The following is a 21535-nucleotide window of genomic DNA, read 5'->3' on the forward strand; positions in this document are numbered from 1 at the left end:
GAGTGAGTGGGTTTGGTGGGGTATTTTTTCTTAATAGACCCACACTATTTCCTTCACACCCGGGAGTATGCATATGTATGTGTATTATGCAGATGAGATGGCATGTGCAGAGGATGTGTATTTCCCTGTATATACTCAACACAATTTAAAACTTGACGCTTCTTGAACTGAATTGCACAATGGAAGAAGTGTGTGCGTTATCATGAAATAAATATCATACTGTTATCATCCAGGTTCCAATAGAGACAATGAAAAGTGGATTGTTGCATCATCTTATTGGACAAATGACCGTTCAACGCGATCCTCTGTTAAAACACCTTCGTAAGCGAAGACGTCTGTACCAAATGTGGTCTTATCGTTTCCCATGGGGAGGGGAATAGGCAGGAATGCATAGCCAGTGCTGTCCCATGTCCAAGTAGTACTTTGTGTTTACTATGAACACTGTGGGTTACTATGAACATTGTGCCGCTTTGTCATAATGACTACGGTGTAAAACAATGCAGGTGTAGGTTATGGAAGTCAATTTATCAAATACAATAACTATTATAGCATATATAACCTGCAATGCCATGATTAAACTAAAATGTAAGCATCAAAAGACGCATCATACAAATGTATCTTAAGTTAATGTATCTGGGAAACGATACTTGCCGATTTATCCCGTGAAGTTAAAAAAATCAAAACATGTTTTGGGATTTTTTTTATGAAAACGTTGTTTTTCTATTTGTAATAGAAAAGACATTCCGATACGGCTGAGTGCATACCCCACCTATATTATTATCTACGGAGAGAGTAAATATTTTCGAGTCCATGTTTGTTGTTGCCTACATGACTCCATATTTCCTAATCATCTTTTGTAGCCCTCCTCTCAAGTGAGACTCCCTAACAGCGTCAACTACACACTTGTCTTGCGGCCATTGACATCCTCATGTTTACTTGACAAAACCAGTCAGATACCATCTACACGACATGGGACCTGGTCGTTTCATTCACTTTTATTGGCCACGCATGAAATCGTATCTCGCCGCCAACGGAATTTCTCGGTGTGGTCCAAGATTTTACGTAAACCAGATTTAGGCTGACGTCAGGGTTTACTGTTTGACATGACTAATTGGAAGCGGATTCAATGAGCTTGATTCCATGACACATCGTGGGAATACTTAGTATTTAGACTAAAACATTTTTTTGTAAACTTTACTTTCTTTTTTCATTCTTCATCAATAACGTATGTTCACCACTCACTGGTGTCTCCTTTTAGTGTACTGAATAAAGATAAATGAATAATATATAATTTTTCATAATCGTCATAGTTTCAACTGCGGTGACAGGACGGAAATGTCGTTGGTGCGTAAGTGTGTCGGGAACATTCTGTTGTTTAAATTGACATGAATTATCTTTATTGAAAAGATTTTTAATTTAAATATGTGTTCATGAATAGTAATGAAACAGACGTGACAAACGTGTGCAAGAATGAGAACTTTTTCGCCTCAAAGCTTTCGACTCCGACAAACCTTTTACGGTGTGAACGAAAAAGTGTCACAAACAAATATTTTTAACTCTGTTTGACCAAAAAGATTCCTGTAGGGGAAGAGCAACAGTCCTTCAGTCAAGCTGGCAAATGATACGGAAGCCTGAAATTGTCATTGTACGAATGGTTTTCTCTATAAATTCGAAAAGTCAGTCATTTTCACCGGGGTACAAAGACCTGTATGACTATTTCATAATTCGTCTGAAGGAGAAATGAAAGCGACTGGTCCATACTTCAAAAAAGTTTTCATTGCAACATTTCGAAGTCTTTCGCAGCTGTATAAACTGTGTTCCAAGTGAAACTTAATACCTGTTGTTGTGCCTACTTCTTGAAGATTTTTTTCATTTCAGCAAGAATGGCATAATTGCCTGATAAATGTTACTGACGTTCCCAGCGTGTGGATTTCTATCTTTCAAATGTGACCTCTGACTTTAGGTGCTGGAGGGCAGAGATCGCATACTGAGATACAGAGATCAATGAAGCATCTGATACCATCTGATCACTACAGATGGGGAAAACAACGTAATGTCTTCACATGTTTACATTTTTTCCACTAACCCACCAAACATTTCCTAACGCACTGCATAATATTTAGGCGCAATTAAATACAGCGTATGTGAGACGAAATGCATCCGTGTCGTTTATATACAGATCAACTGTATTGCTTGTTTATGGTTTTCGTCACATTCAGCAATATCCCAGACTGTGGTCTGTAAATAATTGCGTCTGGGCCAGACAAAGCAGTGATTGACATCATGAGCATCTGTCAACGCAGGTGGGATACGCTGACATGTATCAAGCAAGTCAGCCAGTCCCTTTAGTCGGAAAACACCGTAGATTTACTATATTGAACTGAGGTGTATCGTATCTATATTCCAAGTTAACTAACGGATATTATGCTGCGGGTAAATGCAATTTGTCTTACATGATTTTGACTTTAAATCGGGCTTTGTTGAGGCAATATTTCATAACACAACAATTCTTATTCAGTGTATAATTTGATAGTTACGTTCACCTTCATTATCTCTGCTTATGTGGGGGATATACCAGATTTATAATTTCAAAACGCCAGAGAGAAATCAACATAGATTATCAGCAAGAAACAAATTCAGCAGGTAATGTGAACAACCGCTATGAACTGGTCACTAAAAGTCCAGCCATGTCCTGCTCTGCCAATCAGCAACCACCCACTGTGATGGCTGTCTGTCAATACCTGAGTCATGACCAGGCACCACAGAGTAATGGACAAACCAGACAATCCAGTGATGATAGAATATTTTTCATCATGTGGACCCTCAACAGAACGGCCTGTTGCCCAGCCACTGTCAACATGAACATGTCATTAAGATCCACACACCAACGCAATGAAAGGAGCATATGACACGGGATGCAATGAGTATCAATAATTACGAGACATCATTCAAAATCTGCCAATGAATAACAGCAGAATTAATTATCTCCGGTGACTATTCTTGATAACAACATTCATTCATTTGTACTAACAAATAGTCAAAATTAGGAATATCCAATAAATGTAGCGTTCGCAAATATTACATTTATTCTCCATATGTCTTCGTTAATTATACATCATGAAGTCCTATTCATGCGATCAGTCGTATCGTTATGAATACCAGTGGCTGTTTAATAATTATGTTGTATTTCCCGGTTTCTGAGCAGGGGGAAATTTGCCATGTGTTATTGCCTTGTCATTTTCTCTACATTAGATGTAAAACTTAATATACCTTGTTGGTCAGAAATGTATGAGTTAAAGACATCCCCATGTCTAAAACCTTTGTACACATGGGCTCAGAGTTTCCATGATGTCATAATTATGACATAATTTCCCACCCGAAGAATGTCTAGGCACGTATATAGTGTTTTTGTTGATTAACACAACCCGAGGTGTTCAAGTATTGTTTCACCTTCCTTTAAGCGTGTGACGTCATTCTTGTGAAACAAGTATGCTCTTAAGCCAACCTATTATCAGATTTCGTATCATCTTGAACTGTTATGGAGATAAAAACAACATCATATGTATCACTGATTTGAGGTATGAGGAACACTGGTGTTAATTATAATAATAGAATAATATGTGCTCAACTATTTTTCAGATGTAAATTTCACGTATTACATTATTTACCATTCAAACTGTCATACTTTCATGACAGACCACTGCAATCAGTGCCCATCACCAAGGAGAAGAGTTTAAGTGTATATACCATTTCCTTTTCATTCATCATGCAAAACAATTGTGAAAACCTATGCACATATAGAAATATATATTCGTTAGGAATGGTGAAATTTCATCACGTGTGACAATGTATTTGTTTACAAAGAACAGACGAAATATGTACAAGAACATTATTTAACAGGGGGTACTCCTTGATTCAATACCAGAATATTCTGTTGGGGTGACTTGTGCGGGAAGAGATTATTATCCATCATTCACTGGTCGTGAACATGGTACCAGAAAAATAGAACTTTTTAATATTCAGGAAAATAAAAGTTGAAGGAAATCCACGACAACATTTCATGCAATTAGCAGTCACACACACAATTAATCGTATAAAGTTATAATTGTACTGTGGAATCCCTTTTAGATAGCAATCAACACTGTGCAACATATTTGACGGTCATCTCATCTTCTTTTATTGGCAATAACATATCTCGCTGATCCAACAGGTGGACATATAATCACCATTATGAAATACAGGTAAATGCGATACAGCTTCAGGTATGATGCAGATGCTCACTTATCTTTCAATATTTTCAATTCTGTTGTTATTCATGATATCATCAATACCAGTCACCCAAGAGCCTATCCCTGACCAACCCAATAGATGCCAGTTCCCCCGTGCCTATTGCACACTCCTACGGCTGTTGTTAAACAACGCAACACGCCTTTGATTGACAACGATAACGACATACATAAATATGTGATCATACTGATTGCGGGTATTCTTAATGACATTAATAGGTGATATGTATTTCAAGTGATGTATATATTTTGAATAATGCCATGCATCTCTCTAAAACATCGCCGTAAATGTTATTTTGAAGTATTGCTGTATTTTATCTTACATCGTATGCTATCTTATGATCATATATGTTAGTACATGCACTGAAATCTAACAATTCTGTACCAGATTGACAGTCATTAGTTCAGGCTAAAATACCTCTTCCTATATTGTGCAACACGGGAAAGTGTGAGAAACATTAAAGAATTACATTATGAACATCATCTTGACAATGAAATTCGAAACATCCACCATGTAAAATGTATTAATACTCAACGAGAAAAGCAAAAATGACGACGTGGTTTAAATTATTAACTCTACTTAAAACATCTCAAGGTCACCATTCAAAGTAACAATTATGAAAAAACGTCAGTCAGAGTGATACCGAAGTATCTGTATATCCTTCAAATAAATTACTCGGGGCGTAATATCCCAGGCGTGATTTTCTCAATAAGATGGTCACTGAAGCGTTCAGTCACGTGGCAGTGTTAGACGCACGAGGGCGTATATTCATGACGTCATGGGAGAGCGGAACGTTCGTATCATCCAATTGTTTTCATACCTGTTTTGGTTATCGATTGTTTTCAATAGCAGTGATCAACCAATCAGACTTGCCCTTCAGTGATCTAGGAAGTCCTCCAGTTGTATATAAGGACAGAGGTTTCCAAGGAACGTAAGTAACAACCAACAGTTCTAGTAGGAACATTTGTTAGCACTAACTGGACGAAGAAGGAGTGAAGTTTTGAAGACGTATGAAATCCGCGATGCACCTTGTATGGCTATGTTCAGTATTTTTCGTTCAACTTGCAGCTTTACCACTATTTGATGAAATCCCACACGGATCTTGTGAGTTATTATTTCAATTGTCTTACACTTTTCTAAATTTGATTAACAACTGTGACATTAATATTATTTACAATATTTCGAAAAAGAAATTGTTGTTCTGGTCATTCAAATTCCTTTACCTACAAAACCCTGGCGATTATGTTAATTATACCTTTGGCCTAACATTATTCAGTAAATGGTTTATGTTACAACGTAAACTCGGAATTTTCTTTACCTTGACTTAGAATTTACGCGCTGCATGGTATAACTGAATTAAAACGTTCATATTCAACCTACATTTTGGGAAACATATATTAAGCCGATGGTTTTCCATGTCATTTTAATGTCATACTTTCTTTTCAACATTCTCAGTATGTTACGCCCTAGCGATAACAATAAAACTACAGAAACTTGCAAAACATTTCTGTTCTGAATAGATGAGGTGTGTTAATGAAGTATGTATGCCGTAATGTGTTGATTCATATCTCTTAAAACTTCATGAACATCATACTGCCGTGTTCCCTATTCATCGGAACACGCCATAGTGACCTCACGTCGACATTGGCCAGTCAGTATATCAGCAAATATGACAAGTAACGTCGAATGAACTTTTTAGTGTGTCTCTGTAGTCAATCAATCAACATCACCCTAAACCTACAAGCAGCACGAAGGTCGCATTCTGTTCATACTTTTCTCTCCTGAAATAAGACGCTACAATGTGGACATGTACATAGTAAAAAAGTCCCGCCGTTGTCGTGCAATGGTACTCCTAAATCCATCAAATCTTTTTCAAGACCTGCAAAACATCAACATATCCTTGTCCTCAGTCCCCAGGTGTTGTAAACATGAGAAATGTTGGCATGTTATCTCCCCTGACTGACAGCTGTCTAAAAGTGGATAAGGTATTGCGCTCCAAGTTAGACCAGAACATCATGCATTGCATTAGCAGCATTAAACTAAAACTTAAAAAGTTTATTATTTACATTTATTATTAAATACTATTATTAAATCATTTACTTAAAAGTAATATGACACGATGAATGATCGTATAGTTGAATTGTATGGACGTAAATACAAAGCTTTCCTCACAGCCTCAGAGATCCGTGTCAAAATGTGTCCTATAAAATAGTGATGATGCCAGTTGCTCGTATGCAGGAGAGCATATCTTGCCCCTCGTAAACACATACAAAGGCTAGTCAACTGTACACCAAAAATACATCGGATGCATACACATCAGAATGTTGAATATCACAATGCACACGTCTTTCTTGCAGTAAAAGCAAAGATCGAGCTTGATAGAAATGCTCCCTCTAGGACAAAACGGTCGACAGATGACGACATGCCCTACTTTCTACATCTTCAACTAAAAGCTGAGGGTAAAGAGGTTCCCCTTAGGTTACGACGAGCTCCAGCGATCAGATCCACTGTCCTCGGTCTCGACGGGCTCCGGGAGCACACTCTCAACACACAGGTAATATCTATCTTTATTTGATATGTTCATCATTCATCCTATTGTCTCGTGCAGGTAACGGAGCTTCTAACTTCACCGAACAGTCTTGAAAAATGGCATAATGTCCAGCGATATTTCTGAAGTCAACCTAAATGTGTGCAAACGAACATAATCTGATATAACTACGATGTGTATCTGATTGTCAGTTGCAACATTTACAGCGATGGTAGAGTAGCCAGGTGGCTTGTCACTCCGAATACATGGTTTCATTTCCCTACATGGGTACAATGGGTATACTTTCTGGTGTCCCCAGCTGTGATGTTGCTGGAATTTTGCTACAAGTGAGGTAAAACCCTATTCAAACCCTGCCTCACTCCAATTTCTAGATGCCTGGAGCGTATTTTTCAGGGTGCTGGCGTTTACACCGACCATGCAAGTGGAGCCTCCCTTGTTGTCAAGAAACGTTCGTCAGGGGATGAGCGATACGATGTGGTCAGTTTTCATAGCATTTATTTCTGTTAACACAATGCAGTAATTGAGTTCCTATTTCAAAACGATTGTTTTAATAACAGTAATAGTGACAACAGTCATTCAGTAATCATAAGAAAGTAGAATCCAGTGTAGGATACAGTGTACAGTCATTGGAATGTAGTAGTAATTCCACGACTAACGATGCTTAAGTAATCTTTACCTTTAATGTAACCAGGAGGGTAGCCTGGTGTTGGACGGCCAGGAGGTGAATATTGTACCACTCAACCGCTTCAGAAGAGACAGTGATGATGATGAGGATGATGATGATGACCATATTATGCATATGAAAATCAGGGAAGCTAACAACACAGGGGATGCTATCCCCAACCCACACCCGCCACGTAAGTCTTCTACAGTAATAACTGTGTATAGATGCACCTTGTCAGGGGACCGAATGAATACAAAGATCAGCCAATTGGCCTTTGTTCGCTTCCTTCAACTACAAAGGTGTATCGGGGTAGACACAAAACACATGATGGCCTTATATCGCTACCAAAACAATATATACCTCTTCATATCATACTATCATCGTTGACTCACATGCATAGGTTATAAACAATGAAGCAAGTGAAATCATGTAAAGATGGATTAAATCCTCCATTGTTTCAGCAAATGACATAAAAACGACTTGTGCATTGTGGCAGATTGGACACTATCACTAAACCCTAATTTACAGTTATTCCTTATCCTTGCAACTTCGCAAAACATTTCATTATAAGTCTACATTTAGTTTTAAAACAGACTTAGTATGCTTATCGTAATTGCATTGTCTTTGTTGTGCATTTTAGCACGTAACCCTCCTAGCGATGACACCGATGAAACTCACCGTAGGAGACGACAGGTGGATCAACATATTGTGGAAGTCATCTTTATCGTCGATGCCAGGGATTTCGAGAGGTATGGACAAAAACACGGCTATATGGACAGCCTCTTCATTTATTCAAGCAGCGTAAGCCATACCACATAACTGGTCTAGCAGTCCAGCCAACCACCGTGTTGACTTGTGCCCTTTGACCTAGACTGGATCCCCTCAGTGTCTGATTATTATTTTATTACTATTAATTATTATTATTATTCCCTACGAGTACATTCCTTCATCAGGTATCTTTTTTAACTACAATATATCGTGGCGTCACCGAAATGTTGTAAACAATAGATATATACACTCCACAACCCTTTTTGTTTGTTTTTTCAGATGGACTGAAAACCTCCAGAAAACAGAAGCGGAGGTACTCACCCAAATGAACCTGTACTATAACGCCGTGGCACAGTCGGTAAGAGCACTTCATTCGTTTCTTGAGTACATCATGCCACGAGGAACAATAACATTAGTTTACTGATAATGAGTTTCTTCTTGACCTATGATTACTTTCAACTATCACATTTCAAATGTGATTTTTTATGTTGTTTTCTTGCAGATGAACGATCGTTTCCTTAACATCCAAACAGTTGCTGGATCAACTTTAAGTATCGTTATTGAGGTTACAGAGATTCGAATAATTAAGGTAAGAGAATTTCATTTTCATACAATCGTGCTAAGGTACCCCCAAAATTGGTTGGAAATTTTCAATCCACCCTTGTCAGTTGTACATTGTCATTATCTGCCCAGAAACAGAGGTGATTTTAAGATATCAACGTTTGTTATAAAGAGGTTGTCTCTCAGATCGTACTTACTCGTTTCTTATAATAGTGTTAGTGACACAAGCGCTGGAAACAGATCCAAGTCAATCTTCCTCTTTTCTATAGATGCTGCAGAAAGAATATACAAAACACTCAATAATGTGAATATGTGTTCGATCTGTCATAGAAGAAAACCTTGAGACTTTGTGTTTGAATCTTTATGATATGCAAAAGTATTTTGTTACCTGGACTAACACTATTTAATTGCTTGCGGGAGCTCTGTATGGAACCAGAGGCAGACTGAAAGCAAACCGAATTTGGTACTCTTCTATCAGGTATTCTCTAATCTTCTCTTGCAGGAGCCCAGCTTGTCACCCTTCAGCAGCAACTTTGGCGACAGCACCTCTAAACTGTTGGATTCCGAGACTGTGCTCAACCAATTCAAACTTTGGGTTGAAGCGCAGGATACTACCAGCCTACCTGAGAACGACCATTACATGCTGTTTTCGGGGTATGTAACAATGTCATTGTACCGTGATACCGCATTCCTCAGCTAAAAGATGAACTCAAATGAAGACATTTGTCAAATTCTGTCTGCCTTTTCTTCTACATGTGATACAGACAAGGAAACATAACCCAATCATTGGACGCACTCTACATTGTACGTTTTTAATTTTTCAGGTATGACTTGACAGAAGCTGGAAATACTGGAAGGACGGGTAAGGACGATTTTTGTACAGACTATCATAATTGTTAATAGTCATGCGCATTTTAGATCAGTAACATTAGGAAAATATCTATCTTCCCATGGAGGGAATTGAAGGGTGAGAAATGCTTAACCCATCAACATAATGTTAACAATGTGTATGTTAAATAAAGCCAGGCATTTAATTTGATCCAGGTGTTGCGTTGAGTGAGTCAGTGTGTTCAAGAGACTCCGTCTCAGTTGTTGAAGACAGTTTTGCTGGTGCTACAGCTGCAACTGCGGCCCACGAACTGGGACATAGGTAAGTGTTGCCAGCTTCCACTACAGATATAAATATGTCGGCCGCGCCAGATGGACTCTAGTCTTTTAACCAGCATATGGCTGCAGGTTAAACCCTAAACCCTTCCACATTGTGTCATGTTTGAGATGGAGCCAGAATATACCACTATCTCCGATTCCCATAGGGTGTAGCAAATGAGTTTCTTTGGGTATGTTTCTGTCTGCTTCTGTTTAAAGTTGTAAAGAACAGTGTAAAGACATTTATGTCGACCATAAACTACCCTTGACTACCCAAGTACCCTTATGTATACAGAAATAAGATATATAAACTTTATGGTGCCTATAGACAAGTCCAAATGTCCGGTCCGACTGAGTGATTGACAAACCATAAACTAACTTCTTGAACTGTCTTTCATCAAGAAAGAAACAGCATCACCTAACCTACAGGCATTTAACAATACGCCCCTTTCTACAGTCTCAACGGCGACCATGACGGTGAAGACTCCGCCATAGCTTGTACAGAGAGCAACTTCATCATGGCGTCTACCCTAAAGTTCGTCACTCGCGACTCGAGGTCCAGACCCTGGACCTGGACTTCCTGTTCAGTGGACAGTTTCACGGAATATCTCGGACGTACGAGGTCAGTGTGCATACCTGGTGTTAGGTTACTCAACCTGATAGCTGTCTATGAGACTGGATGTTCCTGTAGCGTCTCGTCTCTTGCAATGCAGTTCTGGTGCAGAAATGCTATTTAGTCGTGGCTGTGTTTGCTTCTTGTTAATCAGAACTGAACCTTTGCTGGTGAGTAGTGAAGCTGCGTCATGTGCCTGTCCCTCTTCTTCCCTGTCTGATAGTGCCCAGTGGTTTTAAGCAAAAAGACTTGGATTCGATTGCTCTCCTGGATTAATTCTGTGATGAGCATTTCTGTGATATTCACTTCCATATATATACTGGAACTGACGTAAGGACTCATTACTTATCGTCGTCTTGTGTGTCACTCCTTATCCGACAGTTGGCCATACCAGACATGAAATCTGTTGGTCACAATTCCCAGTTCCATAATCACTTACAGACCGCCACAACTGAAATATTAAATACAGAACAAAAAACATGAAACGAATCCCATGTTTAATCTTACAGTGTCAGCTGCACCAAAACAGACAACGTGCCGACTAGCGTCGACTTCAGCGGTGTGAGGTACGGCCAGCAGTTCTCGCCTGATCAGCAGTGTCGGGACAACGTAGGGGCCGACTTCTGTAGGGTAAGTAGAAGACGAGCTGGGAATTGAACTATATACTCAATTTATATGATGATACTGTTTTTATTTGATGAATTTTGGTATAGTAGCTGGATATACCTTGGTTATATGTATTTGAATACCTTTAATCTATGAGCCTCATTTCATGTAAAACTCACGTGATAAAAATGTTCCCTCTCAATAATCTAATCCTTAAAAAAATGGCATACATGACTCTTCTTACACAACAATTGAATAAATGAATTAATAGAGAAATGTGTGAACTATCTGCCAGGGGGTGTAACGTAATCAGTACCCTTGAAAACGCAGATTGATATACATGTCCTTTGACGTTATGTTGCAGCCTGCATACAACGGAACGACGTACGACACCCTCTGCTTCATCATGTGGTGCTACGTGCCCAACTCCTCCAGCCAGTGTACTGCCATGTACCCCATGGAATACACCACGTGCGGTAACAAAAAGGTATCAATTCAATTCTGTGTTTTTCTTGATCGCGTTAATACACCATGGTCAGGTTCCTTAGTAAAGAAACGCTTTGACCTTGGTGTGTTATTACTCATTTTGCTTTAGATTATTTTCCATTATTTATTTCTTTTTTTAAATAGGAAAAGGCGAAAACTTCTAAAATCATAAGTATATAAAGCTACCCAATGCATTACAGCTATTGATTCTCGAGACGAGTCACAAAGAGTCACAAACTGTCTCCCACTCACCATCTGGTCCTAGACAAGTTGATAGAAGAACCAGCAGTACAATTTATATGTTCTACACATGTACATGTTCGTTAAGTAACTGAATAAAACAATGTTAAACTACCCAGCTCATACTCATTAGGTTGAATCATACTTGACAGCACTCACAACGTCTTCCTTAATGTTATACTGCATTCAGGCTTCTCTCTTGATGTTGTGTCTGGCTTACTACGTCTTTGGTATTATGTGTTTCTGGTAAATGAACATTTGTGTTTGTAAAGGTCGGTATTAAAAGGCATGATGGTTGCAATGAACTGTTTCTATTACAGTGGTGTATTCAAGGACAGTGTGTCTTCAACGACGCTGCTCCGGCTGCTTATGGTGAGTTCAACGTTCCGGTAGACACCTTTGACCACGAAAATACACGATTACTATTCATCACTCAGAAGTTTCTAATCACATTGTTTTCTTCAACTCGCTATATATGCACACATCTAAAATAAGCGATAAAAGGAAAGGCTTAACCATTTCAGCAATGTATACTCTGTGTGGTCAGTATAAATTGAACATTATATACCGTATAAGTGGGTATACAACATTTGATTTCGTGAATCAATATCTATTGAGGAACCAGGGTCCCATGGTTCAAACACCCATCACGTAGGTATCACGTGTGTTGCATCCTGACCTTGCTGCACGTTCTCTACGAACTGGTTTGTCTGATTAAAATGGTAACTAGCCACGTCTTGTACCTGGGAAGATCGCTTCTAACGCAGTTGTTCTTCTTTTGCAGATGACTGTCCCCACGGAGATGACACCATGTTCGCCTGTAGCGCGGGCACATGCCCACTGTTGACCCAGGAAACCAAGGAGCAATACTGTTGTGAAACGTGTAATGCTAACCCAACTACGCCTGGTCCATCGACAAGTGCAACCACAAGTGCAACTACTAGTGCAACCACAAGTGCAACGACTAGTGCAACCACAAGTGCAACGACTAGTGCAACCACAAGTGCAACCACTAGTGCTACCACAAGTGCAACGACTAGTGCTACCACTAGTGCAACTACTAGTCCAACAACAAGTGCAACCACTAGTGCAACTACCAGTCCCACAACTAGCGCAACCACTAGTGCAACCACTAGTGCAACTACTAGTCCAACAACAAGTGCAACTACTAGCCCGACAACTAGCGCAACTACTAGCCCAACAACTAGCGCAACTACTAGTCCAACAACTAGTGCAACTACTAGCCCCACAACTAGTGCAACTACTAGCCCGACAACGAGTGCAACTACTAGCCCGACAACTAGTGCAACTACTAGCCCGACAACTAGTGCAACTACTAGTCCAACAACTAGCGCAACAACAAGTGCAACCACCAGCGCAACTATTAGTCCAACAACAAGCGCAACTACGAGTGCAACAACCAGCTCAACAACAAGTGCAACCACAAGTGCAACTACTAGTCCAACAACTAGTGCAACTACTAGTCCAACAACAAGTGCAACTACTAGTCCAACAACAAGTGCAACTACTAGTCCAACAACTAGTGCAACTACTAGCCCGACAACCAGTCCCACTACCACTGAGCAAAGTCAGTCCAACCAGCAGAACCAGGTTCCACAATTCAATTCCTACTACTGTCGTGTATACCGCTACTACAACTGGTGTTACCAAAGGTGGTACCGTCCTTGCTGTCGCTGGGCTCAACGCCCCCAGAATAACCGATGGTGGTGGCGTCGTCGTAACAATCGTCGTAACAATGGCGGCGGAAGTGGTGGCAACAGCGGAATGAACAACTGGATGTTGTTGGGGGGAGACGACGCGTTCGAGTTCGACTGGTAACCAGAAATCACTTGCTCTTGTCTGGCATTAGGTCTTGTTAAAATGGTCAGCAAAACGTTTCGAGAAACTTTGTGAAATGTCATCTGTGTTACACGGAAACTGTTTTGCTGAAATAATCCAAAAACGATTCAGTCGCCCACATTATTTAGTTGAAGAACCTTTCCTTCAATCAGACCATGCAGACAGAGCGAATCTCTGAATGACGTCGCATGTCTCAAAACATCCACAATTCTACAGCAAATCCATTTCTGTTTGATTTTTGTTTATAGCAAGTGTGTCCCTTCATTTCACAATATTCACACTCATATTTTGTATTTGGATTTTAACTAGAAAAAAAAATGTGTTAACGAAGTAAGTGTTGGATTTGGAAGTATGGTTTATAAAATAGTCATCACCTACAAATTCAAAAGCTTCCAGATGTTATGAAAAAGAATATGTGCCCCGATATATTCAGTAGACGTTTGAACCATGTGAATATTTCAATTTTCTGGTGATCGTGCACCTGATATAATATTATAAACAAGATAATTTGGGGGACGATTTGAATACTGTTATTTGTGTATCACTGTATCAAAGACATTGGTTAGTAGTAGATAGGAAGTCAGAACCTGTGTTTGCTCAATTTGTCTCCCTGTTTATGTTGTGTCCTTCAGATCAGTTTATTTTTATATTATTTAATCTACTGTTGTCACTATCATCAGAATAAAGATCTTATGACATTAACATTGCGTTCAATGTTTACGTGTTCACTGAACCTTGAATGTATCATCGATAATGTATCAAGTGATCCGAACTTAAAGATAAACGTCGTGCATCCTATGTGTTTAACGATGCGGAAGCTAATGGTGGTTAAAACACACGACGAGGCATGACTGATCCAGTACAGCAACGCATTGTTATCCGTTGTAAGAGTTGCGTCCCTTATAACTGTTGTAAAGCAATTTTAATTGATGTGTGGATTCGATTTTGATATTCGCCTTGGTTAGGTTATTGTCTGTCCCCGCCATACAAACGTTTCATCAAAGTGGTGTACTTTCACGATGTGTGATGTTCCGTGATGTAACTCAACTAATGTGTACATCGGTGTTAATCTCATTGACACCAACTCGCTCATTTGCAAATACCCAGCATATAACGTTTGTTAAACTCATGACCTCCGACACTTTTCTCCATCCTCGTGTCATTCTTGACTTCCATGTAAGAAATCTCCATCCTCATGTTACTTGACACACAAAAAACACCGCAAACGTTGCATCTTGTTTATTATAAAACTGAACCGAACGTTAACATTTCATATGCCGGGTACCCACGTACCAAACTGAACAGGATTCATGGTGTAGTCAACAACCACTTACAGGGCCGGGGGGCGGGGGTAGGGATGGGTGTCTGAGGGGGTGGGGGTTGTCATTATGTCATTATGTGTCCCATTAAACACCATACACGATATCTAAACTATCACCACGCTATTCACGTGGACACCTAATAAAGGTGATAGCACGTAAAGGTGACTCAGCTCTTTCTCTCTCTCTCTCTCTCTCTCTCTCACACACACACACACACACACACACACACACACACACACACTCCACGCAGGCAAACACCACTCAGAATGCATAGCATAGCTACACCCAAAACTTTTGTTAATCTATCTGTTAATCTATAAAACGGTGTGTTCGGATGCCATGGCACTTAATCAGAAACCGCCCAGGACACATGCCGACAAATTATTACCATCGTCAATCACATTTTTTTGGTTTTCAATTCTAAAGAGTAAGCACGTGCTTTTTGTACTACGCCGTGGCTACACCACTGGTAACAAATTAGACTAAGCTGACGCTGCAACTGAGAACTTACACAGGACGTTGATATTTAGTATTAACTCATTTTTTGCCGAACGGAAATCCTCCGAGTCGATTGTTTAAAGTTTGAAATATGTTGTTAAATCTTGTGTCAAAATTATCAAAGATGTTAAAACGCCGAGGCGCAGGTTGAGGTGGGAAAGGATTGTGAGGTTGAAAATGGGTTTGTGGCTGAAATTGAAAAGGCTTTGGGGACAGAAATGGGTTCTTGGACCGAACGGGATTTTGAGGTTGAAAGGGGTTTGGGGCAAAGAAGGGGTTTTGTGGTGGGAAAGGGTTCTTTGAGAATATACGGGGGAAGGGGGTCGGATTTGGGTTGGCTGGTCTGTTCTCTGGGGGCAGTGCCACCTGTTTGCAAGTGCCACAACAGAGTACGTCACGCGTTGTGACGTCATTGCATATATTTGGGGTGCATATGACATCCGGATCATCTCCCGCGGGACAATTTTCTAGAAAGAAAACGAAATTATAACTATATCAGTTATACGTTAAAATGTCTTTTTAAAAAACAAAAAGAGATTAATTGTTGTCTACGGCGGATTCATATGTCAATACCTAAATTTTGAAGAGAAAATATATATGGAAAGCAAGGCGTCACTTCACATCCGACGAAACAGATCACACCGAGGTTGATACCATTCGCAGTACCATGCAAATGCATCATGACAGTATTAATGACGAAACTGAAACGTGACATTCACTCGAATTAAGAAGCTGTCTTTCCAAACTTTTTTTCCTCTTCATCGAAACAGCTTTCAAATGCCATTAAAAGTTTAAGTTTAACTACTATATGATATGACGTTTCACAGAAGCACACATGTTAACCCCATTAACAGCCCATAAACCTCCCAAACTATGGATCGGCTGGTTATTTAATGTTAACGTGGTAGAGCTGGATTATTAGCATAAAACAACACTCGCTCGTGATCTCATCCCATAAGTAGCAACATACCTGGTGTTGGCGGGGCTTGTGACGACGACACACATCTGCCGGCACGACACCACTACAGGGAAAATAATAGCATTGGTTAACTCTGCCACTTAACATGATATTGGAAAATTTATGATAATGAAAGAGACGATTATAATCTACCATAAATATTCAATCGAACACATTTCATAGACGCTGGCGTTCGTTGATTGTTTGTTTGGTTCAGATCAGCATTTCAAGTCAAGTTGTACATCTTAAACTGGTTCCGATTTGTTGTGTATGACACAGGTATTTCTAATTTTCGTTTACAAACAGTTGTACCTTTTAAGATGGTTCCGATTGGTTGTGCATGAAGCAGGCAATTCGAATGTTTGTTGACAAATAGCTGCACCTCTTAGGGTGATTTCTATTGGTTGTGTAAGACACGGGTATTTCGAATTTTCGTTTAGAGGTGTAATTGTTTAGATGGTTCAGAATGGTTGTACACAACACAGATATTCGATATCTTGTGTGTCAGTAGATGTTCAGGTCATATAGGCAAGTAGTTTGTGCATTAAGTGCAGTAATGCGTCATGAAATTCATATTAGTTGTACAAAAGATGTTTTGTCTCATAAAAAACGTACAGGAGTACCTCATGTGTCAGTCTGATGATATCTACCTTCTTGTTTCCGCACGTGGTGCCGTCATGTGCCAGAGTTGGGAAACATAGCTTCTCCACCGGATCGAAGCAATACAACGAATAACACAGGTCCTGGAACGCCTGGGTGTTGTTGAAGTACACGGACTGGTAGACACATATCAACACATACCAGTAAATCATAACGACAGTGACAGTGGCCAACGCAACATTGTCATTGTTACAGTATGTCATACATAATGTACATCAATCGAATTTCCAATACAAGTGTATAAGGTTTCGTTAATATCAGATATATATGCCACACTCAGTGTACAAGCTAAAACAATTCATTCTTATACAGTATGACAGGTACATAAAGGAATACACGGTAAGGAGAACAATTTGTCATGTGCATCGTTGTATTTGCATCATATGAAATCTCAGACTGTTTGTTTGTTTGTTTGTTTGTTAGGGTTGGGGTTAGGGTTTTTTTGTTTTGACGTTATGAGATGGATATGAAGATGGTGCCCAAAGTACTCTCACACCGTATATACTAATTGGGTATCGTTATTTTGCAGCATACCCGACAGAACTTGGACCCGATGCCCCTATATATTTCACACTGGACATCGTGAGGGTACTTTTGCCCGAACTCTTCACGCAGGTAAGGCTGAAGGTTGAGCTCATGGCCACTTCTCCTCAGTGTACACTGATCTCGGTTCCTGAAGAGAAAGGTGGTTTACAGCATAAAGGACAACAATGACCTGAATCTGTCTCATGACATCTGTTTTCAGGAGAAGCAAGATGTATTCATGTCAACTTTTATATTGTGAATAACACGACGTGTCGGAGCGTATGCTTGCTTCTTCTTCAGGGAAACCCAAGGGATGTTCCAGAATCTGTTCGTAGAACTTGCCGTTGAAGGCGAAGTAGAAGGTTTCATGGAAGCTGGAGGCAAGGTTGATGATGCTGTGTATGGTGAGCTTGGTCTTTAATTGGTCTATTCTGGTGTGGAGATTCAAGCAGTGGATGGGTTCCCCACTGTACCCACTCATCACAGAGACCTTCATGACATCATTTGAAGAATCAGCCCTCTCAACCATCAGAAGCATACGCTCCGAAATGTCGGCTTATTCACAATAAATAATTCACACAAATGCCCTTCAAAGGATAAACATTTACGGCGCAAAATACTATTATATATATATTATAGTGTTTTACAGCCTATCACATTGGCATTAGATGAATATAAACACATTAGGAAACAGTAACTTATTAACTCAGGCATGCATGTGAGCGATGAAATAATCACTCTTGCCCAAATACAGTGAATGAGTTGCACCATGCCGTTTGATATAGAGATCGTCATTGTCAAATATTTGAGAACCTGTGAGCGTTCAACTTTCCTCTACTGTCAGTGTGGTTACCTGGCCAGCTTCTCCTTGATAGACGTAGCGGTGCAAGAGGAGAACGTCCAGGGATTGGCGGCGTTGCTGCGGTCGGGGATTGAGATGCTGGTAGACATGATGTTGTTGTTTACATTCGGACAAAGATTGTTTTCCCCGTCATGACTGGACCCTAGACTGCAAAATTCGATTTTCATTTAGTATATTCCGACATATTACCTTAACATTGCAAACTCGTGTTCAGGAATGTTATGCGGTGTAACCTAATCTGCCCCTACCCTGGAATTCCACTGTTTATAGTATAGTCCTGCTTATGGAGCAGCTCTTAAAGATCCGGGTTAAAACTGATCGTCAGTAACCCACGTTTCTCGTATGAGTCGACTGGCTGGATTCGGTGGCCTGGCAAGCTGACATGGTTGACACATGTAATCGTATCGTAATTGCATAGACCGATGTTCATGATGTTGCTCACCGGATTGTCTGGTAAAGACTCTATCATTTACTGACAAACACCATATAGCTGCAATAATGCTGAGAGCGACGTTAAACAATAAACAAACAAACCTATGGGCCAGCTCATGCGCAATCAGAGTAGCGGTCTCTTGGGTCCTCAAGGCTTCACAGATGGATGCTGAGAAGGGGGTGCAAGTACCATTCTGGAAAGCCAGCCCTGGGCAAGAGGTAAGGTCATTATTTATCATGGGTCAGAGAAGGAAACTCATGAGATACCACACATGGTTTTATACGACATTGACATATGCATGTACGGTTTCTTCAACTTGACCTGAACAAGTGAATACTAATGCATTGCGTGGCCCTGACACAATTGGTTGGGCCTATCACTGTGAAGGGGTGCCCTTTTGTCAGTTGATTCTCAACATATCCGAACAGCCAAGGCAAGGTGCTGTTTCCCATCTCAATGTCGAGTGTCGAGTCCTAACTTTCTCTAAAAGTGGTTTAGTGTTTTCGATACATGCATATTTCGCACACACACAACATTAATACCATTCCCTGCTCCACTATTTAATGAAGTTACATAGACCTGTCGTTTGTGTCATATGACCTCCCAGGTGATGCACATGAAAGTAGCTCAGGTCAAGCTGAACAAACTGTATATTAGGTCATGTTTCCATTCTGTATGTAGAGGCAACGTTATTTGCAAGGAACCACCCCTTTACGGCAAACAGTTGGGTGTCAACAATTACACAAACATAGTATTCTACACCTATTCACTGTAATATTACACAGCGTAATGTATGTGTGTCAGTGATTGCTCATAAGAAGTGCAGGTTTCGTGTTATTCAGAAAGGGTCAGAGACGAGGATTGACCCGTTGCTCCGGTTTCTTTCCATGGATTGACCTCAAACATCTGATGCATTAAGGTTTTTAATGATTCATTCGTGTTATTTTCACTGTTTTGTATCAGTCACGACCAATGGAAGAGTAGTAATGTCTTGACGAAGATGTGCTATATTTACCAACAAGCCCTGCTCTCCCGTTACTCGTCAGGTCGTAACTGAAACAGATTTTCGTAGGCTGCATAAACAATTAAAATATTTTTCAGGCCGTTTTATTACGATTACTTTTTAAATTTTTGATAGAAAAAAGTGACGGGGAGGAACACACTTTTGGTTTGTTTTTTCTTTCAGAAATACAGTTTGGGAAGTTTAGCACGTGTTAATGAGTTGTAGATTCAGTTAGACTCGTTAAACACTCATTCTATGGTAGACAGATGGATGATCGAGACGCAGCCAAGTCAAAGTTATATTTTAATGGCAGATGATCGAGACGCAGCCAAGTCAAAGTTATATTTTAATGGCAGTAAAGAATTGTCAAAAATAAAAGTGACCTGCCGATGCCGAGAAACATTTCCCTTTTCATATTTAGCCTAATGTATCGTGATTCTTCATATCTAAATATGTTTCATGTTTATGTTGATCAGACCGCGAACATTCATCAGGCAGGCTGCGACTCCCGAGCAGTGCAGTGGACAAACAACCCCAAACTTTGCTATCAAGTAAAGCGAAATTATCAAGTGAGACCGCATACGAGGGGATAATTGCTAAAACGGTAGTATATCTCACCCCGAAATAGTCATGGCGTGGTCGTAAGGAAACAGGGTATTTTTGTTAGTCCTCAGCCATGCTGCGAATTGGTCCAGCGCTCTCTCTGTGTCGATGGTGTTGCTGACATTCAATGTCTGTGTCCATGGAGTTGCTTCTGGGGACTGGCAATTACCAAACATTAAAAAATGTCGGGAGATCGATGGGTTTTCAACGTTTGCACTTTATTTGATAATATGGCTACCTTTAACGCTCGTTTATCTACAAATGCCTATGAACAAACAGAAAAGTCACACTAATTAAATCGATGAGTTTAAGATTGCTTCGGGTGTTTGGGGATTTTCATTGAATATTTAGTTCAGATTCTGCTGGATGTATTTCTGATGTGCTGGTAACGTCGATCACTCACGTCGCCAATAATGAAGCTGTTGACAATTATTCGTACGCTGAACCCTGGAGATTTGAGGGTTTGGTAGCGTCCATTAGCCTGTCAATAAGAAAGTTGACTGTTGATATTTTGTTACAAAGAATCACTCGGTACGGGTACGGGTTATCAATGCAACGTAATATATATGAATGAGACAAACAGTGCACAGATTTCGATGACATTAAACACATAGTACTACTCATGTTCATTATCAGGTACAAGTACTTGGATAAATGTTAACTTTTCACTTTGTATAAAACTTAGAGACTAAATCAGACAAGCCATTGATTAATATAACGATCAAGACTGATGGAGTACGAGAAAGCGAGATCGAGCAAGTCATGGAGATTTGCCACAACCTTTTCGAGCCAAAAAAAACTCTTTCAGGACTGGAGGTCTCATCATAAGTTATGTGGAAATTCGGTTTGAAATACCAAATATACATTATGCATTGCTGTAGATTTAATATAT

The 21535-nt window shown here is 39.9% G+C and overlaps 1 protein-coding gene across 1 annotated transcript; it reads left to right on the forward strand.

Annotated features, from left to right (window-relative positions):
* The first annotated feature begins 5220 nt into the window (after window positions 1-5220).
* LOC137279219 (streptococcal hemagglutinin-like) lies at window positions 5221-14481 on the forward strand. The gene is made up of 15 exons (XM_067811719.1): window positions 5221-5391; window positions 6645-6841; window positions 7229-7312; window positions 7527-7692; window positions 8140-8248; window positions 8547-8625; window positions 8770-8856; window positions 9331-9482; window positions 9653-9690; window positions 9873-9978; window positions 10432-10596; window positions 11097-11217; window positions 11558-11680; window positions 12240-12291; window positions 12704-14481. The coding sequence occupies exons 1-15, from the start codon at window positions 5298-5300 to the stop codon at window positions 13756-13758; spliced, it is 2628 nt and encodes an 875-aa protein (XP_067667820.1). The 5' UTR covers window positions 5221-5297; the 3' UTR covers window positions 13759-14481.
* Window positions 14482-21535: the final 7054 nt, after the last annotated feature.

This window comes from Haliotis asinina, chromosome 3 (genome assembly GCF_037392515.1).
Source record: "Haliotis asinina isolate JCU_RB_2024 chromosome 3, JCU_Hal_asi_v2, whole genome shotgun sequence".
Taxonomy (NCBI): Eukaryota; Metazoa; Mollusca; class Gastropoda; order Lepetellida; family Haliotidae; genus Haliotis; species Haliotis asinina.